Here is a 21,955-nt window from a genome sequence, read left to right as displayed (position 1 = left end):
GAAACAGTGCATCATGGGAACCCCCCAGCAGTCTACGTCTATAGCAGCATAACTATGGGATGGTTCAGGGTCACCTGATCCAGCCCTAACTATAAGCTTTAGCAAAAAGGAAAGTTTTAAGCCTAATCTTAAAAGTAGAGAGGGTGTCTGTCTCCCTGATCTGAATTGGGAGCTGGTTCCACAGGAGAGGAGCCTGAAAGCTGAAGGCTCTGCCTCCCATTCTACTCTTACAAACCCTAGGAACTACAAGTAAGCCTGCAGTCTGAGAGCAAAGGTTGACAACTCAAAATAATATATTTTTAAATCAGGCAAATCTGAATGTCAAATGGAACCACACATTAACAGTTTAACCCTCTGGAGTCCAGGGTATATATAATTGGCCATTTTTTGTTATGTGTCGACGTGGGTTGAGGAGCGGACCTGCGTCTGACGGAACCCAGCGCTAAAATAACCAGAAAGCGGTTCCAATAACAAAACAATTTATTTTTCCACCCTTTGGTGCATAACAAAGTGTACAAACAAAAGCTGTGTCAGTCTGGCGGAGTGAAGGATGGCACGCTCTCCAGCGCCCAAAAGGATCGAAGCCCGGCGCTTCTGGACCCACGTTCACCGCCAAACACCCCCCAGGTGGACACGACAAACCAACTCTCTGCGAAGGATAGAAAAGGTGAGGTAAGTCAGCAGCTACAACTAATATCCTTCAAAAGGCACACACTATCAGCAACACATTCAGGTCTGTATTTAAGCTTTATGTAAATGAGCAGCTTCTCACAACAGGTGGAGGATCATCAGTCCGCATGCCACGGCAGTGAGAAGCGATTTTGATTGGTTTAGGTCATGCATTTTCCACCAAATGATAAAGAGAAAGTCATGTTTTTCCCCTTGCTCCAACCAGAAAGGGGGAAAGAGGGAGAGAACTCCTGTTCACATGCATTCTGAATGAAGTGCCGCTCTACACATTACCATAATATTCAGGAAAAAGCCTGGCGAAAATTATTACTCATTATACAAGTTTTACTGGGCCTGTCAATAAAATTGAAAAAAAAAAAACTGTTATGTAGTTTGAAGTCCACACTTTCGCTCCTTGTGGGAGGAGTCGTCCAGCCCCTCGTCGGAATTCCTTTGTCTGAGAAGTTGCTGAGAGACTGGCGCGTTGTTTGATCAAAATTTTTTCTAAACCTGTGAGACACATCGAAGTGGACACGGTTCGAAAAATTAAGCTGGTTTTCAGTGAAAATTTTAACGGCTGATGAGAGATTTTGAGGTGATTCTGTCGCTTTAAGGACTTTTCACGGTGCGAGACGTCGCTCAGCGCTCTCAGCCGCCGTCATCAGCCTGTTCAAGCTGAAAACCTCCACATTTCAGGCTCTATTGATCCAGGACGTCGTGAGAGAACAGAGAAGTTTCAGAAGAAGTCGGTTTCAGCATTTTATCCGGATATTCCACTGTTAAAGGAGATTTTTTTAATGAAAGACGTGCGGACGGGTCCGCGCGTCGGGACGCAGCCGACGCGGTGCGGCGGCACAGGAAAAACACCTCCGTGTTGATAACCATTTGTAAAATCCAGGCGGCTTTTGATGGCTTTCAGTGGAGTGAGTATATGAGAAATTGTTTAACAGCAGGACATGTTCCAACTTGTCCTTAAGGCTTTCAACAGAGGTGTTTTTTTTGCAGCCGACGCGCGGACCCGTCCGCACGTATTTCATTAAAAAAATCTCCTTTAACAGTGGAATATCCGGATAAAATGCTGAAACCGACTTCTTCTGAAACTTCTCTGTTCTCTCACGACGTCCTGGATCAATAGAGCCTGAAATGTGGAGGTTTTCAGCTTGAACAGGCTGACGACGGCGGCTGAGAGCGCTGAGCGACGTCTCGCACCGTGAAAAGTCCTTAAAGTGACAGAATCACCTCAAAATCTCTCATCAGCCGTTAAAATTTTCACTGAAAACCAGCTTAATTTTTCGAACCGTGTCCACTTCGATGTGTCTCACAGGTTTAGAAAAAATTTTGATCAAACAACGCGCCAGTCTCTCAGCAACTTCTCAGACAAAGGAATTCCGATGAGGGGCTGGACGACTCCTCCCACAAGGAGTGCTCACAGGCGAATGACGTCACCGACAGGCGTGGAAAAACTCACGCATGCGCACGAGGGTTCAAGCATGTCTGACGTAAAAACATATGAATGAAATCCATATAATTTTTGAAAAAAATAAAAAGGACCGTTACTTTATTGACAGCCCTCGTAGACCCCAAGTTCCTCATTTGCACATGTCCAAACCACCTCAATCTCACAACCCTACCCTAATCCTCGCCCAAAATGTCCTACCTGTGCTGTCCGGCTGACATGTTCATTCTGAATCCTGTTCAATGTCATCACTTCCAAACAAAACTGCAGCATCTTCAGCTCTGCCACTTCCAGCTCTGCCTCCTGTCTTTTTTTTTTAGCTCAACACTATCTAAGCCGCACAATATAGCTGGTCTCAATACTGTCTTGAAAACTTTCCCCTTCATTCTTGCAGATATTCCACACTATTCTACTGGTCGCCCTTTCATTATCGCATGTACTCCATCGTGCTCCTACTAACTTTCATTCTCCTTCTCTCCAGAGCATATTTCTACCTCTTAACAGATCACAGTGTCATTTGCAAAGATCAGTCCATGAAGACTACTGTCTGATCTTGCCCATCAACCTGTCCATCAGCATTGCAAACAATAAAAGACTCTGAGCCAATTCTTGATGTAATTATCACCTCAACCTTGGATGCATCTGTCACTCCTACTGCACATCTCACCGCTGTCACCCTGTCCTTGTATATATCCTGCACCACCCTCACATACTTCCCTGCCACTCTAGGCTTCCTTAGACAATAATTAACAGGTGTTTTTGGTGACTGGCCTTTTTTGATGGCCGTCTCTTCATCAATGTTTAGGTAAAGCATTCTTAAAACTAGCCACCATTCTAGCATTGACAACAGATGGAGGAAGCCTGTTTCAGTCGTCTGCCACTCGCTGTGTGAAGAACTTCTGCCTCAGCTGGTTGCAGCATCATTGTTTAATAAATTTCTTATTGTGCCCTCTTTGTAGTTGTTGTGTTCTTTGGTCTTTCATGAGGAAATCCTCAGCTCTGATGTGTCATTCTTTATGCCTCATCTTGTTTAGTTCTATAAGTACAAAGGGAAGTTGAAGGATTATATTCAGTTGGCAGACCATCAAACACTTTGCAGAAATAATGTCATTCTTCTGCAATGAATACTGCTTTTGATATTGTGTGTGTGATTTTATTGTATTTATTTATTTGATTTTGTGTTCATAGCTGCAAAGTGGGTTATTGCATTATGCAGCAGGTGATCACCTTGGCTTCTGGCTCCACCCCCTTCCCACTGCATTGTAGCTGTAGCAAATAGGCAAAATAATTCAGCTTGTTTATGATAATAGCATGAAATGTGGCACACGTTCTAAATGAACAAATGTTTATTTTCAGATGTGGCAGCATCCTGGAGCTGACCTCTAATGACCTACAGGGGTCAATGACCTCTGGAGCCACTGTATGCTTGCTGCTTTGTTTAGTAGTATAGTTGTCCCTGAAAACTGCATCACAATGATGAATTACAGTTGTTTCTGCTCACAGTTGTTTCTGCTCACAGAACTCATAGAGTAACTGGCGGTGCAAAGTGTAAAGTCCTATCATGATGAAGCAACATGTTTTGGGTGATCCAATGAATAAATTCGTTTCTTGATCTAACAATATTTGTTTTCTTGAGATACAATTTCCCATCACTTGCCCATAGCCAGTCAACATTTAATACAATAATACAGGACAGTGACCTCTTGCGATATTCAGAGGTCAAACCTAAAATGCCTCCACATCTGAAAATAAACTTCAAGCCATATATTAACACTCCTGAAAATTTGGTGCCATCCATCCATCCATTTTCTTCCGCTTTATCCAGAGTTGGGTCGCGGGGGCAGCAGCTCAAGCAAAGCCGCCCAGACCTCCCGATCCACACACACTTCCCCCAGCTCCTCTGGGGGAACCCCAAGGCGTTCCCAAGCCAGCCAAGAGTCCCTCCAGCGTGTCCTGGGTCTTCCCCGGGGCCTCCTCCCAATGGGACGGGCTCGGAACACCTCTCCAGCGAGGCGTCCAGGGGGCATCCGGAAAAGATGCCCGAGCCACCTCAACTGACTCCTTTTGACGTGGAGGAGCTCAGAATTTGGTGTCTTTATCACAAAATACACAATACCTCCCATAGATGGGATTAACCACTACACTATAGGTTTGTGCTTGAGGTTTCACTTTGCAGAAAGGAAGGGCTTTGGAGTGTTGTTCAGTGTCATTTAATTAGGTACATGATAAAGCTTGGATGATGATTAGCCCAATGAACTGGTGCCCTTTTTCAGTTTGTTTAGCAATTTTGATGCAACAAATAGAACCTGTCACAAACTTATTGAGAAGGCCGATCTTTTGGAATTTATGTGTATATCTCTCCCCTCAGCCCCAACCAGTCCCAGCAGAAGACTGCTCCTCCCTGAGCCTGGTTCTGCTGGAGGTTTCTTCCTGTTAAAAGGGAGTTTTTCCTTCCCACTGTCGCCAAGTGCTTGCTCATTGGGGGTTGTTTTGACCATTGGGGTTTTTCTGTGATTATTGTATGGCTTTTGCCTTGCAATATAAAGCGCCTTGGGGCAACTGGTGTTGTGATTTGGCACTATATAAATAAAATTGATTTGATTTGATTTATAGCATCAGTTATGATGTCATTTAGATTCATTCCAACACAAAACATAAGGCATGTGGTCTATTTACTTTTGTACATATGTAGAAATTATTTGGTATTTCAAAGGAAAAGGAAAAGCCAACGCACTTGCCCTCAGTAAAACATACCATTTTAAACTTTTATTTTTATCCACTGCAAGTGACTGCCATTAAAGGCTGTGTCACAACATGATTGATAGAGCAAAAGGTCATCTTTAAATATTTTATCAGTTGGCAAAATCGTGTCATCTGTCAGTCCCCTGTGGATTTGGGTCTCTGATGAACACATGGCATCACATTTCCACTGACAACACTGAGAGCTACATTTCCCAGGTCCAAGACATACATATATGCATGCTTGGGGAAGCTGGATTCATGCGGATTTTGCTTTGGTCTGAAAGCATGACTTCATTTCCTCACTGTTCATACACTGTCCTCACAAAGAGGAGAGCAAACAACTCTGCAGCCAAGAGAATCTGCCGGGTGCAATGAGATCCAGATAAAAAAAGATTAAATCCATACAGTGCTGTCTTTTTGTTCAGTAGTCTGACCTGGAAAAGCCACACTGCATGTTGCTCAGTTGAATTCTGGCCTCTCTCTGCTTGTGCAGAATTCACACTCTGCAACGGAGCATTGGCCGCTCATAAGCCTAGTCTGAAGAATCGGACAGCCATAGGATATAAACTCATGAGTATTATAAAAGTAAATAACAAGTAGAGGACAAAACTAAACAAACATGCAGTCAGACGGAAAGTTTTCTGCCTGATCTCAGCTCAAAGTTTTTTGAGCATGCACAAAATTTTGACAGACTGGGAGGACAAGGAACTCATTTTGCAGATGAGTAAAGGACATTTGTAGGACAAAAGCAAACACAAATTGATATCCAAAATTAGTGTTAGCTCCTCATACATTTCCTTGATTTTTAACCTGGCTCAGAAAAAGTAGAGCATGGTTGTCCATCTTTAGGATTCTGAGAAACCCACATTTCTCAACATTGCATCCAGTGAGTCAAAACATCACACATTCTCAAGAAATGTTGGGTTTTCAGAACGCAAATGTGTGTGTGTGTGTGTGCGAAAAAGTGAATTTTTCTTTGTAAGTTATTTTTTTTAAACCTCCCTATACAGTTGGTGGCGGTAGCCGTTAGCTACAACTAAGGCGCTTCGGCACTTCAGGTACAACGAGGAAGAAATAAAAAAACTTTATTTTTTGCCGTTTTAATAAACTCTGGAAGTCGTAAAATATACCTCGTAGTTTTAGTATATGTAGAATAGTTTTTGATCTGCGAGTTACAAGAAAAATTAAACGTTGTCTGCAGTAGGTTTGCCTGACAGGCTAAACTCAGGGTTTTATAACCAACCATTTAATGCGCGCGTGATTTTGAGTTTAAGCGCTTCTTTGTTTTGCTAACGCTTGTTAGCGCTTAAACAGCTTATCCAGCGGTTTTAGTACGAGTGTCTACAAATGTTCGTGTAGGTTTTTTGCAGAACTGGTTCAAAAAGATGTTCAACGAAGTTTAAATCGGAGCAGGCTCCAAAGGAAAGAAACAACTGTTGATAAATAGTAGTTGCGTGAGAATCGAATTCTTGGATATTTTTTGCTGTTAGCTAACGTAGCCAAGACGAATGGACATAGAACACCCTGCTCTAGTAAGTACCAGTAAACGTCTTTTGGTGTGTGCTTTTATGGTTATTATCTTATGGAGAATGGAAGAATCTAATCTAATGTATTGCTAACTAGTTGATTTGTCAACCTAGCGTTTAAGACTGCTAATATGTATGCCTGTCAGTATTTAGAATTGTTAAACAATATAGTTATATCTGTCATGAGTCTTCTCCTTTTACTCATTATTGACTTTTTAAATGCTGTTAAATTGTATTTTTTTAAGTTACTGTTTATTACATTTTCTGTCAATAATGGAAATAAGTGATTGCGTTTTATTGTTATCCTTTTATTATCATATTTTATCTATGTTATTCATTGTCATATAATAAAGAATCAAATCAAGAATCGAAATATTACTAAAATATATATATCTTCATGTTCTCAGAGTAGGTTGAAAACATAAGATGTGGGTACAAAAGTTGTATATACATTGACAGTGGTTTTAAAATAAACTTTGATCATAAAACAAGGATTTTTTTCAGTGTAATCTATTCAGACTTAAGTGAAATATACGCATTGCATTCACTAGATAAAAAAAATAGACACCTTATTTTGCAATTAGAAGAAAAGATCTCATAATTACGATATCGGATCTTGTAATTATGAGATCAGGAAAGGTGCCACATTGACCACTGTTTTGCTTAGAACCACATACTGCACATCCACAAAGAAAAGTCTTTATGCAATTCCATTGCTTTCAATCCCTCAGTAAAGACAAGCATGAGAATTCCCGAGTCATAATCGAAAATAATAATAATAATAATAATAATAATACATTTTATTTATAATGCACTTTACATTTGACACCAAATCCCAAAGTGCTACAATATAAAACAGAAGAACACAAAAGACTATAAATCAATGTAAAAACAATAAAACAGTAGCAATAAAATCAAAATAAGAGCGATAAAACAGTAGCAATTATTTAGCTAAAAGCCAGAGTAAAAAGGTAGGTTTTGAGTCCTTTTTTAAAAGCATCTACCGTCTGTGGAGCCCTGAGATGGTCTGGGAGGGCGTTCCATAGACGGGGAGCAGCCACTGAGAAGGCCCTATCACCCATGGTCTTGAGCCGTGTCCTGGGCACAGGTAGACAGTGCTGTTGGCCTGACCGGGTCCTAGTGGAAGTGTGTGGTGTGAGCAGTTCAGTGAGGTAAGTGGGGGCCGCATCGTAGAGACAGTGATGAGTGTGCAGGAGGACATTGTATTGAATACAGCAGTGAATGGGGAGCCAGTGGAGGGAGTGAAGAATGGGGGTGATGTGCTCATGCCTGCGCATCCTCATCAGGACCCTGGCAGCGCTGTTTTGGATATACTGGAGCTTTTGAATGCTCCTGCCAGAGATCCCGATGAGGACTGCATTACAGTAGTCCAGCTTGGAGGAGACAAAGGCATGGACGAGCTTCTCTGCAGCAGGGAGGGAAAGAGAAGAGCGAAGTTTGGAGATATTACGGAGGTGAAAGAAGGCAGTTTTGCAGATGGAGGTGACATGAAATTGTCCAATATGTAAACAACCACAGTGCACGGTGATCAGACACAAAGTGTAGATTTTCCCCTAAGGTGTTCTGGAGGAATTTCATTCCTCACCCAAACTGACATGCACTTGGTTGGGAGTGAGTCCCTCTTTGTCACTGAGTGGTTGGTGGGGTCTGTGTGAGTGAAAATTGACCGATTTTCGATTGTGACTCAGGAATTCCCATGCTTGTCTTTACTGAGGAATTGGAAACAATGGAATTGCATAAAAATGTTTTCTTTGTGAATGTGTAGTATGGGGTTCTGAGCGAATGTCGCACCTTTCCTGATCTCAGAATTATGAGATCTTCTCTTGTAACTACAAGACAAGTTGTCTAATTTTTTTATTATCTACTGACTGCAGTGCGCTTGCATAGAAATACATTCCTAATTCTCAAAAATAAGGTGAGCATTTGCATGGGCATTTCCTTGCAGAATGGAAGTACGAAGTCTGTGAGAAAAGTATCGTACCTTTTTATTTTTTTCAAAAACTATATGGATTTGATTCATATGTTTTTACGTCAGCCAAGCTTGAACCTTCGTGCGCATGCATGAATTTTTCCTCGCCTGTCGGTTGCGTCATTCGCCTGTGGGCAGGCTTTGAGTGAGCACTGGTCCACCCCTCTCGTTGTTGTTTCATTGCGAGGAAATGGTGGAATGATTTGGGCTTTTTTTCCATCAGAATTTTTTCAGAAACTGTTAGAGACAAGCAGCTGGAAACCATTCGAAAAATTTATCTGGCTTTCGGTGAAAATTTTACGGGCTTCACAGAGAATAAGGACTGTTACTACAGCTTTAAGGATGCCCCACAATGGCGCAGGGCACGCCGCGCTCCGAGACGCCATTGAGAGGCAGAAACCACCACATTATTTCTAAACGGATGGCTGTGTGGAGCTGGGACCGTCATGAGCAATTTCTGTGGTTATCACAAGAGCTGGACATCGGAGCCAGATAAATTTTTCGAATGGTTTCCAGCTGCCTGTCTCTAACAGTTTCTGAAAAAATTCTGATGGGGGAAAAAAGCCCAAATCATTCCGGCATTTCCTGACAATGAAAATCCGACGAGGGGGCTGGACCACTCCTCCCACAAGGCGTGCTCACAGGCGAATGACGCAACCGACAGGCGTGGAAAAACTCACGCGTGCGCACGAAGGTTCAAGCTTGGCTGACGTAAAAACATATGAATCAAATCCATATAGTTTTTGAAAAAAATAAAAAGGACCGTTACTTTTCTCACAGACCTCGTAAAATAAAAGAATAGCTTACTGATTACTTAAAACCACTAAAACCTTTTAAGTTGGTTTAACTTATATCACTTTGTAGAGAACGAAAAAAACCAGGTGTGCCATCTACTTCTTGAAATGCTTTGTTAAACATGTTTTACCACAAACGTCTTGTGGCATTTATTCAGCAGTGGCTGACTTGGAGTTACTTTTAAAGAGCCATGCAAATTATTACCTTTTTTTTTTTTTTTTTTTTAAGTTGAGCTGATGTATGATTTTTAGGGTGTGGCTTATATAGTCGTGAAAGTAATATTTAAGTCAAGTCTAGGGGTGAAAATAGTTTTAAATTTATGCCAGTATACTACAACATTCTTCAATTCATATTGTTGACTTCTTCTCGGCGTCATGCATCCTAAAAAAAAAAGTTTCAATATTTTAGTACCTGTAAGTAAGCTGCACCCTCGTTTTCACTCAGGGTTGCAACAGCAGATCCAAGGTGGGTCTGCATGTTGATCTGGCACGTTTTACACCGGATGCCCTTCCTGACGCAACACCACATTACATGGAGAAATATGGCAGGGGTGGGTTTGGACCCGGAACCTTCCACACTGAAACCAAGCACACTAACCACTTGGCTACCACCCCTGCTTCAATATTGGAGTATACAGTAGTGTTCAGAATAATAGCAGTGCTATGTGACTAAAAAGATTAATCCAGGTTTTGAGTATATTTCTTATTGTTACATGGGAAACAAGGTACCAATAGATTCATTAGATTCTCACAAATCCAATAAGACCAAGCATTCATGATATGCACACTCTTAAGGCTATGAAATTGGGTATTAGTAAAAAAAAAAAAAAAAAAGTAGAAAAGGGGGTGTTCACAATAATAGTAGTGTGGCATTCAGTCAGTGAGTTTGTCAATTTTGTGGAACAAACAGGTGTGAATCAGGTGTCCCCTATTCAAGGATGAAGCCAGCACCTGTTGAACATGCTTTTCTCTTTGAAAGCCTGAGGACAATGGGACGTTCAAGACATTGTTCAGAAGAACAGCGTAGTTTGATTAAAACGTTGATTGGAGAGGGGAAAACTTATACGCAGGTGCAAAAAATTATAGGCTGGTCATCTACAGTGATCTCCAATGCTTTAAAATGGACAAAAAAATTCAGAGACGCATGGAAGAAAATGGAAAACAACCATCAAAATGGATAGAAGAAGAAACAGAATGGCAAAGGCTCACCCATTGATCAGCTCCAGGATGATCAAAGACAGTCTGGAGTTACCTGTAAGTGCTGTGACAGTTGGAAGACGCCTGTGTGAATCTAATTTATTTGCAAGAATCCCCCGCAAAGTCCCTCTGTTAAATAAAAGACGTGTAGAAGAGGTTACAATTTGCCAAAGAACACATCAACTGTCCTAAAGAGAAATGGAGGAATATTTTGGGGACTGATGAGAGTAAAATTGTTCTTTTTGGGTCCAAGGGCCGCAGACAGTTTGTGAGACGACCCCCAAACTCTGAATTCAAGCCAGAGTTCACAGTGAAGACAGTGAAGCATGGTGGTGCAAGCATCATGATATGGGCATGTTTCTCCTACTATGACTACTATATTCTCCTACTTTGACACTTTTTTGTCTATTTTTATTCTATTTTGGATGCTCTTATTGTGTTTTATTGTGTTTTTCGTACTGTTCTTTTTATTTTATCTCTAGCTGGTGCTATTGGAAAGCACTTTGGTTCAGTGAAAACTGTTGTAAAGTGCTATAGAAATAAAACTTGATTGATTGATTGATATGGTGTTGGGGCTATATATCACATACCAGGTATCATGGATCAGTTTGGATATGTCAAAATACGTGAAGAGGTAATTTTGCCTTATGCTGAAGAGGACATGCCCTTGAAATGGGTGTTTCAACAAGACAATGACCCCAAGCACACTAGTAAACAAGCAAAATCTTGGTTCCAAACCAACAAAATTAATGCCTCGCAGATGTGAAGAAATCATGAAAAACTGTGGTTATACAACTAAATACTAGTTTAGTGATTCACAGGATTGCTAAAAAAAGATTGCGAAAAAAGCAGTTTGAACATAATAGTTTTGAGTTTGTAGCGTCAACAGCAGATGCTACTATTATTGTGAACACCCTCTTTTCTACTTTTTTTTTTACTAATAGCCCAATTTCATAGCCTTAAGAGTGTGCATATCATGAATGCTTGGTCTTGTTTGATTTGTGAAAATCTACTGAATCTACTGGTACCTTGTTTCCCATGTAACAATAGGAAATATACTCAAAACCTGGATTAATCTTTTTAGTCACATAGCACTACTATTATTCTGAACACTACTGTAAATACATTAGAAACACTTGACATTGTGTAGCCTGGCTGGAGTGTGTTGACGTCTGACTTTCTGTATATGTCTGTCCACAGAGAAGACCAAAGAGGAAACTCTGCTACTTTACAAAGAAGGAAAGGTATGGCTTATTGAGTTGAAGCGATTGATGTGTTTGTCAATCAACAAAGAAGTAATTCAAGTATTTTGTCATCATTCTAATAGTAATTTTATTTATTATGTTAAAATACCCACCTGTGAGGATTTGCTCTGCCTCTCCTTGTCTGTCTCTTTTGTTTTGTATACTTAATGATAAGTTTAATATTTTGTGGTAAATGGAAAACATACAATTTATTAAATACAAGTTTAGAAATAGCATTGCTATTTGTAAAATTCAGTAAGTTGTCAAAACGTTTCTCAGTATTTGTCCGAGAATCTACTGTTGGGGTTTCACATAATATTTATGTCTCACATTTTTTTCAGCCCATCTATCAAATGTTCAGGGAAGGTGACTTCTGGAGACGTTGATCGGATGTTTGATGACTTAGGTGAGCATATGATGAAATTACTGACAGTTGTGTATATTCTTTCCTGATGTTGAGGCCTGAAACAATTCGCATGAATAACAACAGCATCATTATCTCTGCCAATGAAGTAGGGCGGGGCTATGTTTTCACACCCCTGTTTGGTTGTTTGTCTGTTTGTGAACAGCCTGTAACCCACAATTTTTCATATATCATTATGATTTTTACGGAGGATTCATTTCCTGATAGGCAAGAACTGGGAGGGTGATGGTCTAATGGTTAAGTGTTTGGCTTGAGACCAGAGGATTCTTTGTTCAAATCCCAGCCTGCCTGGAAAATCACTAAGGGCCCTTTGGCAAGGTCCTTAATCCCCTAGTTGTTAGTGTGTAGTGAGCACCTTGTATGGCAGCATCCAGACATCGGGGTGAATGTGAGGCATTATTGTAAAGCGCTTTGAGCGTCTGATGCAGATGGAAAGCGCTGTATAAATGCAGTCCATTTAACCGGTTTGATTTTCAAGGTCAAAGGTCCAAGTCAGGAAAAATCCCTACCCTTTAACATTTAACGAATTTTCCATAATTCATAACTCTGTCAAAAAAGATCACATTTTTTCACATTTGAGAGTGTTATGTAGGATGGAATCCTTTATCGACTGACAAAGTTTGATCCAGATCTGATCCGGATTGTGGACTTTGTGGACATTTGAATTTAATATTGAAAAACCCATTTGATGTACATTTTGCATTATATCTCAATCAAAAGTGCCTCAATCACTTTTATTTGTGACAGTGCGGTGCAAAGTGGCACTCTCAGTGAATACACTCATCTGATCTGTATTGCAGATTTAGCAGATATTTGATTGTAAAACTGAAAAGTCCTTTTGCTCTATATTTTGTATTATATTTTAGCTTATAAAAATCCACTTCTAACAGGACTTTGACCTTGAAAAAAATTTGTGAATTGAAAACTAGTATTGGCAGAGTTTTGCGTTGTGTGAGCACGGTGCTCTACTATTTGTTTATTTCTTGCAATTATTTTGTCCCTAGTGAAGTAATGTGTGCATTTGCTGGCACACCAACAGATGTGCCATGCTGTAAGATGAATGAACAAGGGACAGGAATCTCAAACCTTTAGACAGCCAGGAATAATTATTTGCCCTACTGTTTTAATGTACAATATGCTTAGTTAGTATTTATAACCCTGTTTAGCTTAAAATACAACTAATTATTATATGGCTGTGATGCTACACACGCGCTGATTGGCTGATTACCGGTGGGATAGTTTCCCATATCCGGACCAGTTACCATGACATTCGGTCCGCAATACATATTTTCTTTACTAACCAGGAAGCAAAAAACACTATTCGGTCCGTGCTGACAACACATCAGTCTAATATTTCCCCTTACAGACTGCACAAGCGAGGTTAATAATCCTTTAATACACCACCTGTGTAAATTAGCTGCTCACTCTTCTGTCCAGCTAATTTATACAGGTGATGTATTAAAGGATTGTTTACCTTGCTTGCTGAGTCTGTACAGGGATATCAGACCTCTGTGTTTTTCGCACGGACCTCGCTAATGTACTGTCCGTGCTGACAACACATCAGTCTGATATTTTCCAGTACAGACCTCTTGGTCTGTTAATAATCCTTTAATAGCTGTGTAAATTAGCTGGACAGTAAATTAGCGTGAGCAGTGTGTACAACCATGCATACCTGTTTTCACCTGGGTTTTTGTTTTTTAGCATTGTTGCAGAAGAAAGTGACTTTTATTAAACTTGATGGAAAGAGAGGGTGGGAACTAGTGTCTGGATAAAATGAAAAAATAAATAAATAAATAAATAAATTGAAACAAATGCTTAATGTATGTACACTCTGAGGAAGTAAACATATGTTTCCATTATCATAAAACTGTGTACGGTTAAAACATGCCAATTATAAAACCAATGTAATGAGTTTAGCAAGAGCTGGAAAGGATGTGCAGCAGGTTAGGGTGGTAAAAGATGCACATGATAATGTGCTGACAAGTGAGGAGTGTGTGTTGAGAAGGTGGAGGGAATATTTTGAAGAGCTGATGAATGAAGAAAATGAGAGAGAGAAAAGGCTGGATGATGTAGACAGAAGAAATTAGGAAGTACAAGAGATTAGTAAGTAGAGCTGCCACAAACAACTATTTTGATAATTGTCTAGTCAGCGATTATTTTTGCGATTAGTCAACTAGTCGGATCATATGTAAATTGCAGCTTATCACATTTTATTGATATTGATAACATTATCAGTTCCACTTATCAATCCGATTCCTTATCGATACCTCCTGTGAATTTTCTGTGTGCTACAAGTAGGCTTTACAGGTTTTCTATGTCAACAACATTTTATTGAGTCTTAAAGTAAATAAATATGAAGTTGGTCACTGGATCCTTGATCTCTGGACATAAATAAACTCTACATGGTGGATCCTTGATCTCTGGACATAGATAGAAAAAAAAATCTGTAGTTTTTGTCAAAAGCATTTCCTTTCAGACATTAACAGCATGGATGTCACTCCATACATCTCAGCTGGCTGCTGGAGTCTGCAGGTCGGCAGCCATACAGTCTTGGGCTGCTGCATGTCAGCCAGGACATCTCATTTTGGGAGGAAAAAACCCCATTTTGATCAATTGCAGTTTATTGTTTGTATTACAATGTTTGGAAAGAGGTGTCATTTGATTTAAACAGCGATTCGCTTTGAAGTTATTGATTCCGAGCGGACTCTATCATTCTAACTTGACTCGGCGGAGCAGCGTTTGGAGCAACGGAACGGAGCATAATTCTTGTTTCTTTCTCACAAGACAGGAGTCCCAGTTAGTCACTTTAATCTTCACAAAAGTGACTCACGATTGATATTTTAATGGCTTTGAGAGGGGATAAGAAGTGGAGTTGCCGCTTCTGAAGAGGAGTGAAGCAAAGATCCAATGAAGCAGCGGATTGAAGCACTGCTTCATTGGTTCAGGGTTCAAAGCAAATGACTCGTCAACTACTAAATTCGTTGTTGACTGTTTCAGTAGTCGGCGTAGTAGTGATTAGTCCTGGCATCCCTCTTAGTAAGGAAGAAGTGAGGGCAGCTATGAAGAGGATGAAGAGTGAAAAGGCGGTTGGTCCAGATGACATTCCAGTGGAGGCATGGAAATGTCTATGAGAGATGGCAGTGGAGTTCCTAACCAGATTATTTAATAAAATCTTGGAAAGTGAGAGGATTCCTGGGGAGTGGAGACGAAGTGTGCTGGTTTCTATTTTTAAGAACAAGGATGATGTGCAGAGCTGCATTAACTACAGAGGCATAAAGTTGATCAGCCACAGCATGAAGTTATAGGAAAGAGTAGTAGAAGCTAGGCTTCATAAACAGGTGAAGATCTGTGAGCAGCAATATGGTTTCATGACGAGAAAGAGTACTACAGATGCAATGTTTGCTCTGAGAATACTGTTGAAGTATAGAGAAGGCCAGAAAGAGTTACTTTGTGTGTTTGTGGACTTAGAAAATGCTTATGACAGGGTGCCACGAGAAGAGTTGTGGTATGAGGAAGTCTGGAGTGGCAGAGAAGTATGTTAGGGTAGTGCAGGACACGTAAGAATTGTGTGGCAGCGGTGAGATGTGCAGTAGGAATGACAGATTCATTCAAGATGGAGGTGGGATTTACACGAAGGATCAGCTCTGAGTCCTTTCTTGTTCGCAGTGATGATGGACAGGTTAACTGATGAGATCAGACAGAAGTCTCCATGGACTACGCTGTTTACAGATTAGGGATGTGGAGATTAATTGATACAAATCGGTATCTAGATACAAACATGCAATGCGAGTGTATCCAGTCATTCAATGTGCATCGATTCAATTGATAGATGAAATCGTGATGGATAGGTTGCTGCATGCTTGCATTTATTTATTTATTTATTTTTTCCCTGACGCGCCACGGACAGAAGTCCGAAAGCACATTTCTATCGCAATAACAAATCGATTTCAAAATGGAGGCCCGCGACAACGGTGGAAGTAGTTGTAGGACATTTTTGATGCACCTAAAACAGGTGTTTGGAATCGTTATGGCTTTTTTTAAAAAAAGATGGGAAACTTGACAAGACACAAGTCATTTGGAAAGAATGCCGTGGCTGCCCCTGTGCCCCCTAACTCAGAAAAACTGGTAAAGTATCTCATATTATATTTGCCAAGGCGGTACTCTGTCAGTGAGTGACTCAGTCACTCATTGAGAGTGATGTTGTTTTAGTGTTTAAGTTCTGACATTGTGATCAAACAGGTTCCAAATATGAGGGAACCAATTCTTGTTCCTTAATGTTGAATCTGGTAAATGTGCTACTTATAAGGAGTAAAACAAATGCTGCTTCTAGTAGAATCAAAAGAAGAAGAAGAAAAATACCATAATACTATACTGAATTGTAGCTTCTTATTTTCTATTTAAATTTTTGGTATAATTTCTTTGCATCATGTTGAATCTCAGTGTATTGCGTTGTGAGGAATTGAATTGCCGTCAAATACATATCAAATCGCAACAAATCTGGAACAGGGGTGAATTGTATCACATTGTATCGTCAGTATCATCATGTATTGTTATCAGAGAGAACATAGAGAGGGTCGACTCCCATAGAATGATGTAATCTGGATGCCATTTTGATTGTGTGTAACTGGGGCAGCTTGGCTGCTGCAGTGGAGTCACGCACTGGATCCTCTGCAGTTTGCCTACCAAGAGAACGTGGGAGTGGAGGATGCTATCCTGTGTCTTCTTCACAGGGTACACTCTCACTTGGACAAGGGTGGCTGTGCTGTGAGAATCACGTTTTTTGATTTCTCCAGTGCTTTCAACACTATCCAACCACTGCTGCTGAGCGATAAACTGGTGCGGATGGGAGTGGAGCCTGGCCTGGTAACCTGGATCACAGATTACCTCACCGAGCAGCCCCAGTTTGTAAGACTGGGAGACCTTACATCTGAGATGGTGGTCAGCAGCACAGGAGCGCCACAAGGAACGGTGCTCTCCCCGGTGCTGTTCACTCTGTACACGACTGACTTCAGCTACAATTCTGTGACATGCCACATGCAGAAGTTCTCGGACGATACTGCAATTGTGGGGTGTATCAAGGACGGTCAGGAAGAGGAGTAAAGGGGACTGGTGGAGGACTTTGTGGGATGGTGCCAAACCAGTCAGCTGCACCTGAACACCACCAAAACCAAGGAAATGGTGGTTGACTTCAGGAGATCCGCCCCACCTTTGGTGCCTGTCTCTATTGAGGGAGAGAATGTGGAGACAGTCTGCACTTACAAGTACTTAGGGGTGCACCTCGACAATAAACTGGACTGGTCTACAAACTCAGATGCACTCTACAAGAAGGGCCAAAGCAGGCTGTACTTCCTCAGAAGGCTGAGGTCCTTCAATGTCTGCATCCGACTCCTGCTGATGTTCTACCAGTCTGTCATGGCCAGCGTGCTCTTCTGTGCTGTGGCGTGCTGGGGTGGTAGCATTAGGAGGAGAGACGCTGGCCATCTGGACATCTGGAACTCTCATGAACACTGGACATACTTCTTCCTTGCTTATCACAAACAAAGACTGCGAGATGCCTGAGCTGGCCCAGTCCCGGGATACCTCTAGGCGTGTGTGTGTGTGTGTGCAATACACTTTTTACTGGACTGTGAAGTTGTGACGATTGAGAAATCTTCACTCCTATTGTTGCTTAGTACACTTAACACTGCTTTTTGATCACTTTAACTTTTTGCTGAATGTCTTCATGTCTTAGTTCTTCTAACTTCTACATCACAATACTACATCATAGACGTATCTGTCAACACTCATTGCTTCTTGGTCATGTTAATCTTTTGTCTACCTCAACTCACAGGATATATTTTTGCACAATTGCTTTTTGCTTTTTTTTTTTTTTTTTCCTCCCTTTGACTTTGACCTGTGTTAATGCTTGTTGTGTATATGTGTGTCTTGAAATGTCCATGTGGGCATTATGTGTATTGTGTAAGCTACTTGACACCTTAATTTCCCCCTGGGGATCAATAAAGTTACTCTACGTTTTGTAAACAAAACTTCTCTTGAGTGTACTACAAGCTACTGTAATGCACTAGTTAACTTTATAACACAAGGAACTATGATTACAAACATTTATTTAAACAGCTGTTATGATTGCGGAGTGTATAGAGTGGAAAATAAGGCGCTGTAAGTATATTATAACCTAGGCATCCTGATGTTTTATATTTAGTTTTATATTTTCTGTTTTCAATCACGTTCTTTTTGTCTCTTTCTCTAAAATTGTATTGTAGCATTATTAGTTATTATTATTTAAACAAGTAAATTTAAAAATGTTACAATTTGTAATACATTTGACTCTTTTACGACAACAGACGCTGAGCCATTATTATACAGAAAACAAATGCAGACAACCGTGCTGACAGCTGCAACAGCTTAATGCTAACTTTAACATTGAAAATGCCATAGACATGCTAACACGTTAGCATCGGTCCTGTTTTTAAGTTATAAAATACATCTATCAACTGTTTTAGAAGACCGTAACAGGTAAGTTTAACATAAAAAAGGTAATTATTACTCAGACATATGCTCGTTAGGGTTTTAGCGGGGGAAAATTAAGATAAAACAAAATAAAACAATGAATCAATGAAGCATTAGATCGAAGCACTGCTTCAATCTGCGAATCACTGCTTAGATTGGTTCAAGGTTCAAAGCAAAGCCACGCTGCAGAAAAGTTGATTACAGACCCGCTGCAGGGTCTGTAATTAATGTTGAGAAATGATCATTTTCATGACCAACACCCCCAAAAACAACGGCCACTCTGAAGTAGTGATGGGATGATGATACCTCAAGGAGTGTATTGACACACTACACAAACCGTCGGCACTGTATTGACACTGTGTTGGTCGCTCAATAGTGACCCCTGCAGTAGTTATATGAGGTCTGTCAATAAAATATAGGTCCTTTTAATTTTTTTTCAAAAACTATATGGATTTCATTCATATGTTTTTACGCCAGACATGCTTGAACCCTCGTGCGCATGCGTGAGTTTTTCCACGCCTGTCGATGACGTCATTCGCCTGTGAGCACTCCTTGTGGGAGGAGTCGTCCAGCCCCTCGTCGGAATTCCTTTGTCTGAGAAGTTGCTGAGAGACTGGCGCTTTGTTTGATCAAAATTTTTTCTAAACCTGTGAGGCACATCGAAGTGGACACGGTTCGAAAAATTAAGCTGGTTTTTGGTGAAAATTTTAACGGCTGATGAGAGATTTTGAGGTGATACTGTCGCTTTAAGGACTTCCCACAGTGCGAGACGTCGCGCAGCGCTCTCAGGCGCCGTCGTCAGCCTGTTTCAAGCTGAAAACCTCCACATTTCAGGCTCTATTGATCCAGGACGTCGTGAGAGACGTGCGGACGGATTGCAGTGTCGGCTCGCAGCCGCTGCGACGCTCCGCCACAGGAAAAACACCTCTGTTGGAAGCCTTAAGGACAAGTTGGAACATGTCCAGCTGTTAAACAATTTCTCATATACTCACTCCACTGAAAGCCATCAAAAGCCGCCTGGATTTTACAAATGGTTATCAACACAGAGGTGTTTTTCCTGTGCCGCCGCACCGCGCCGGCTGCGTCCCGTCCGCACGTATTTCATTAAAAAAATCTCCTTTAACAGTGGAATATCCAGATAAAATGCTGAAACCGACTTCTTCTGAAACTTCTCTGTTCTCTCACGACGTCCTGGATCAATAGAGCCTGAACTGTGGAGGTTTTCAGCTTGAAACAGGCTGACGACTGCGCCTGGGAGCGTGACGTCTCACACTGTGGGAAGTCCTTAAAGCGACAGTATCACCTCAAAATCTCTCATCAGCCGTTAAAATTTTCACCGAAAACCAGCTTAATTTTTCAAACCGTGTCCACTTCGATGTGCCTTACAGGTTTAGAAAAAATTTTGATCAAACAAAGCGCCAGTCTCTCAGCAACTTCTCAGACAAAGGAATTCCGATGAGGGGCTGGAAAACTCCTCCCACAAGGAGTGCTCACAGGCGAATGACGTCACCGACAGGCGTGGAAAAACTCACGCATGCGCACGAGGGTTCAAGCATGTCTGATGTAAAAACATATGAATGAAATCCATATAGTTTTTGAAAAAAATTAAAAGGACCTATACTTTATTGACAGCCCTCGTAAAATCATCGCAGGTAAATAAAATGAAAATAAGATGGAAAAGCTAATGTGCTGCAAACCCAACATCAGCCTGTGAAATAGTTAAACGCCAGTCCTCTATTTAAAATATGATCTCATCATTGCATAATTTCATGTGCTCAATTTGTGTGTCGAGTTAAGCTGTTCATGAGAAGAGTTTAAAATTTGCTTAAAACCTTGTTTGTATAAATGCTATACTGAGTTGGTTTGCAAAATATAGCAAATTTGTCTGTAATAAAATTCTGAGTTAAAATTTGTAACTTATGTATGGAAATTTGTTAACCTAAGTGTTAAAGCATATGAAATAAAAGACTAAAAATAGACTCATTTATGCATTTTTATTGAGGAACAAAGGTTTCTGAAGCGTCTTTGCCCCTAGGCGATATCTCCTCCTTACACACCAGTTCCCCTGCCTTAGAAAAAACTCTTTTACAGGGTACAGATGAAGATGGTGAGCATAAAAATTTCAGTGCGAGTTGATAAAGGTCTGGATATGTTTTCTAAACATATCTAATTGGAAAAATAACAGTAAACAAAGATTTACCTTATTTGGCCCAAAAGATCAAAATTATTCCAGAGTGGGGAAACGTCTTTGAACGATCCATGAAGTCAGTGGAACAAGGTGAGGGCAAGCAAAAATCCAACAGCAAAACTCCATCCAACAAATCTGCAGCATGTCGATACAGTTTGTTTCCTTATAAACACAATTTGGCGCGGTGCAGTCGAACGACACAGTTCCTGTATCGGTCACATGATTTTTTTCTTAAAGCGATACACGCACCAATACGGGGTTTCACTCTTGTGTGCTCAGCACAGTGCTGACGCACCAGTGTTGTTCAACTCATCACTACTCTGAAGGACCATAAGGGAATCGTTAAGCAAAAAGGTTATTGATGTCGGTGGATTGAATCATTTCTTAATGATACCCTTTGGAAAGGAGTAGAATGCCACTTCCTTGTTTGTTTTAGTGTACTTGGTGCAATTGATAGCCGAACACTCAGTTCTTTTAGATCTTGATGTTTTTCTGATGTTGCTGGTATTATAGTTATGATCCATGGTCATGAAAATGCACATAAACAGAAACCTTTGGCTCTAATACGACTCTAGAGTGACACAAAGACTGCCATTGTGCATCTATAGCAACACCCAGTTACACACATTCAAAATGGCGGCCGGCGCTCAGCCAATTACAGTGCAGCATATAGAAAGTCGGCCCTCTCTCTATGTTCTTTCTGATCGTTATACAGTGGTTTGCAAAAGTATTCAGCCCCATGGTATCACATGTATTTTAATTTGTTTATGGCGTTTCAAATACAAAAAGTAAATCAGGCTTCTCAGTATAAAGCAGAGCAGAGGAGGATTTTCTTACAAAGACCTGAAAGTTCACCTACAATTTGCCAGAAGGTAGATCTGAGATGCAAGCCTAGATTTGATGTTTTAGTGAAAGAAGACCCTCCTCTATACCACTTCATCATGACGCTGTATAACTGGTGATACAAAAGGCAGAATTTGCACTGTGCACAATTTCTTCAATCACAGGAGAGGTGGAGATATGCTCTGGAGAGAAGGGGAATGAAAGTCAGTAGGAACAAGATTTTGTACGTGTGTGTGAATGAGAGGGAGCCCAGTGGAATAGTGCGGTTACAAGGAGCAGAGGTGGTGGAAAAAAGATGAGTTTAAATACTTGAGGTCAACGGCACTGTGGAATGGATGGAGAAGGGTGGCAGGAGTGATTTGTGACTGAAGAATA

The 21,955-nt window shown here is 40.8% G+C and overlaps 1 protein-coding gene across 1 annotated transcript in view; it reads left to right on the top strand.

Moving 5' to 3' along the window:
- Positions 1-6,050: 6,050 nt before the first annotated feature.
- The window catches only part of si:ch211-161h7.4 (nucleolar protein dao-5), a 71,055-nt gene continuing 55,150 nt past the window's right edge, over positions 6,051-21,955 (top strand). The window contains exons 1-3 of the mRNA XM_034169032.1: positions 6,051-6,399; positions 11,575-11,618; positions 11,960-12,024. Of these exons, the coding sequence (XP_034024923.1) occupies positions 6,376-6,399; positions 11,575-11,618; positions 11,960-12,024 (133 nt within the window). The 5' untranslated portion in view covers positions 6,051-6,375. The remainder of the gene's footprint in view (positions 6,400-11,574; positions 11,619-11,959; positions 12,025-21,955) is intronic.

This window comes from Thalassophryne amazonica, chromosome 1 (genome assembly GCF_902500255.1).
Source record: "Thalassophryne amazonica chromosome 1, fThaAma1.1, whole genome shotgun sequence".
NCBI lineage: Eukaryota > Metazoa > Chordata > Actinopteri > Batrachoidiformes > Batrachoididae > Thalassophryne > Thalassophryne amazonica.
This window is presented reverse-complemented; position numbering and strand designations above follow the sequence as displayed.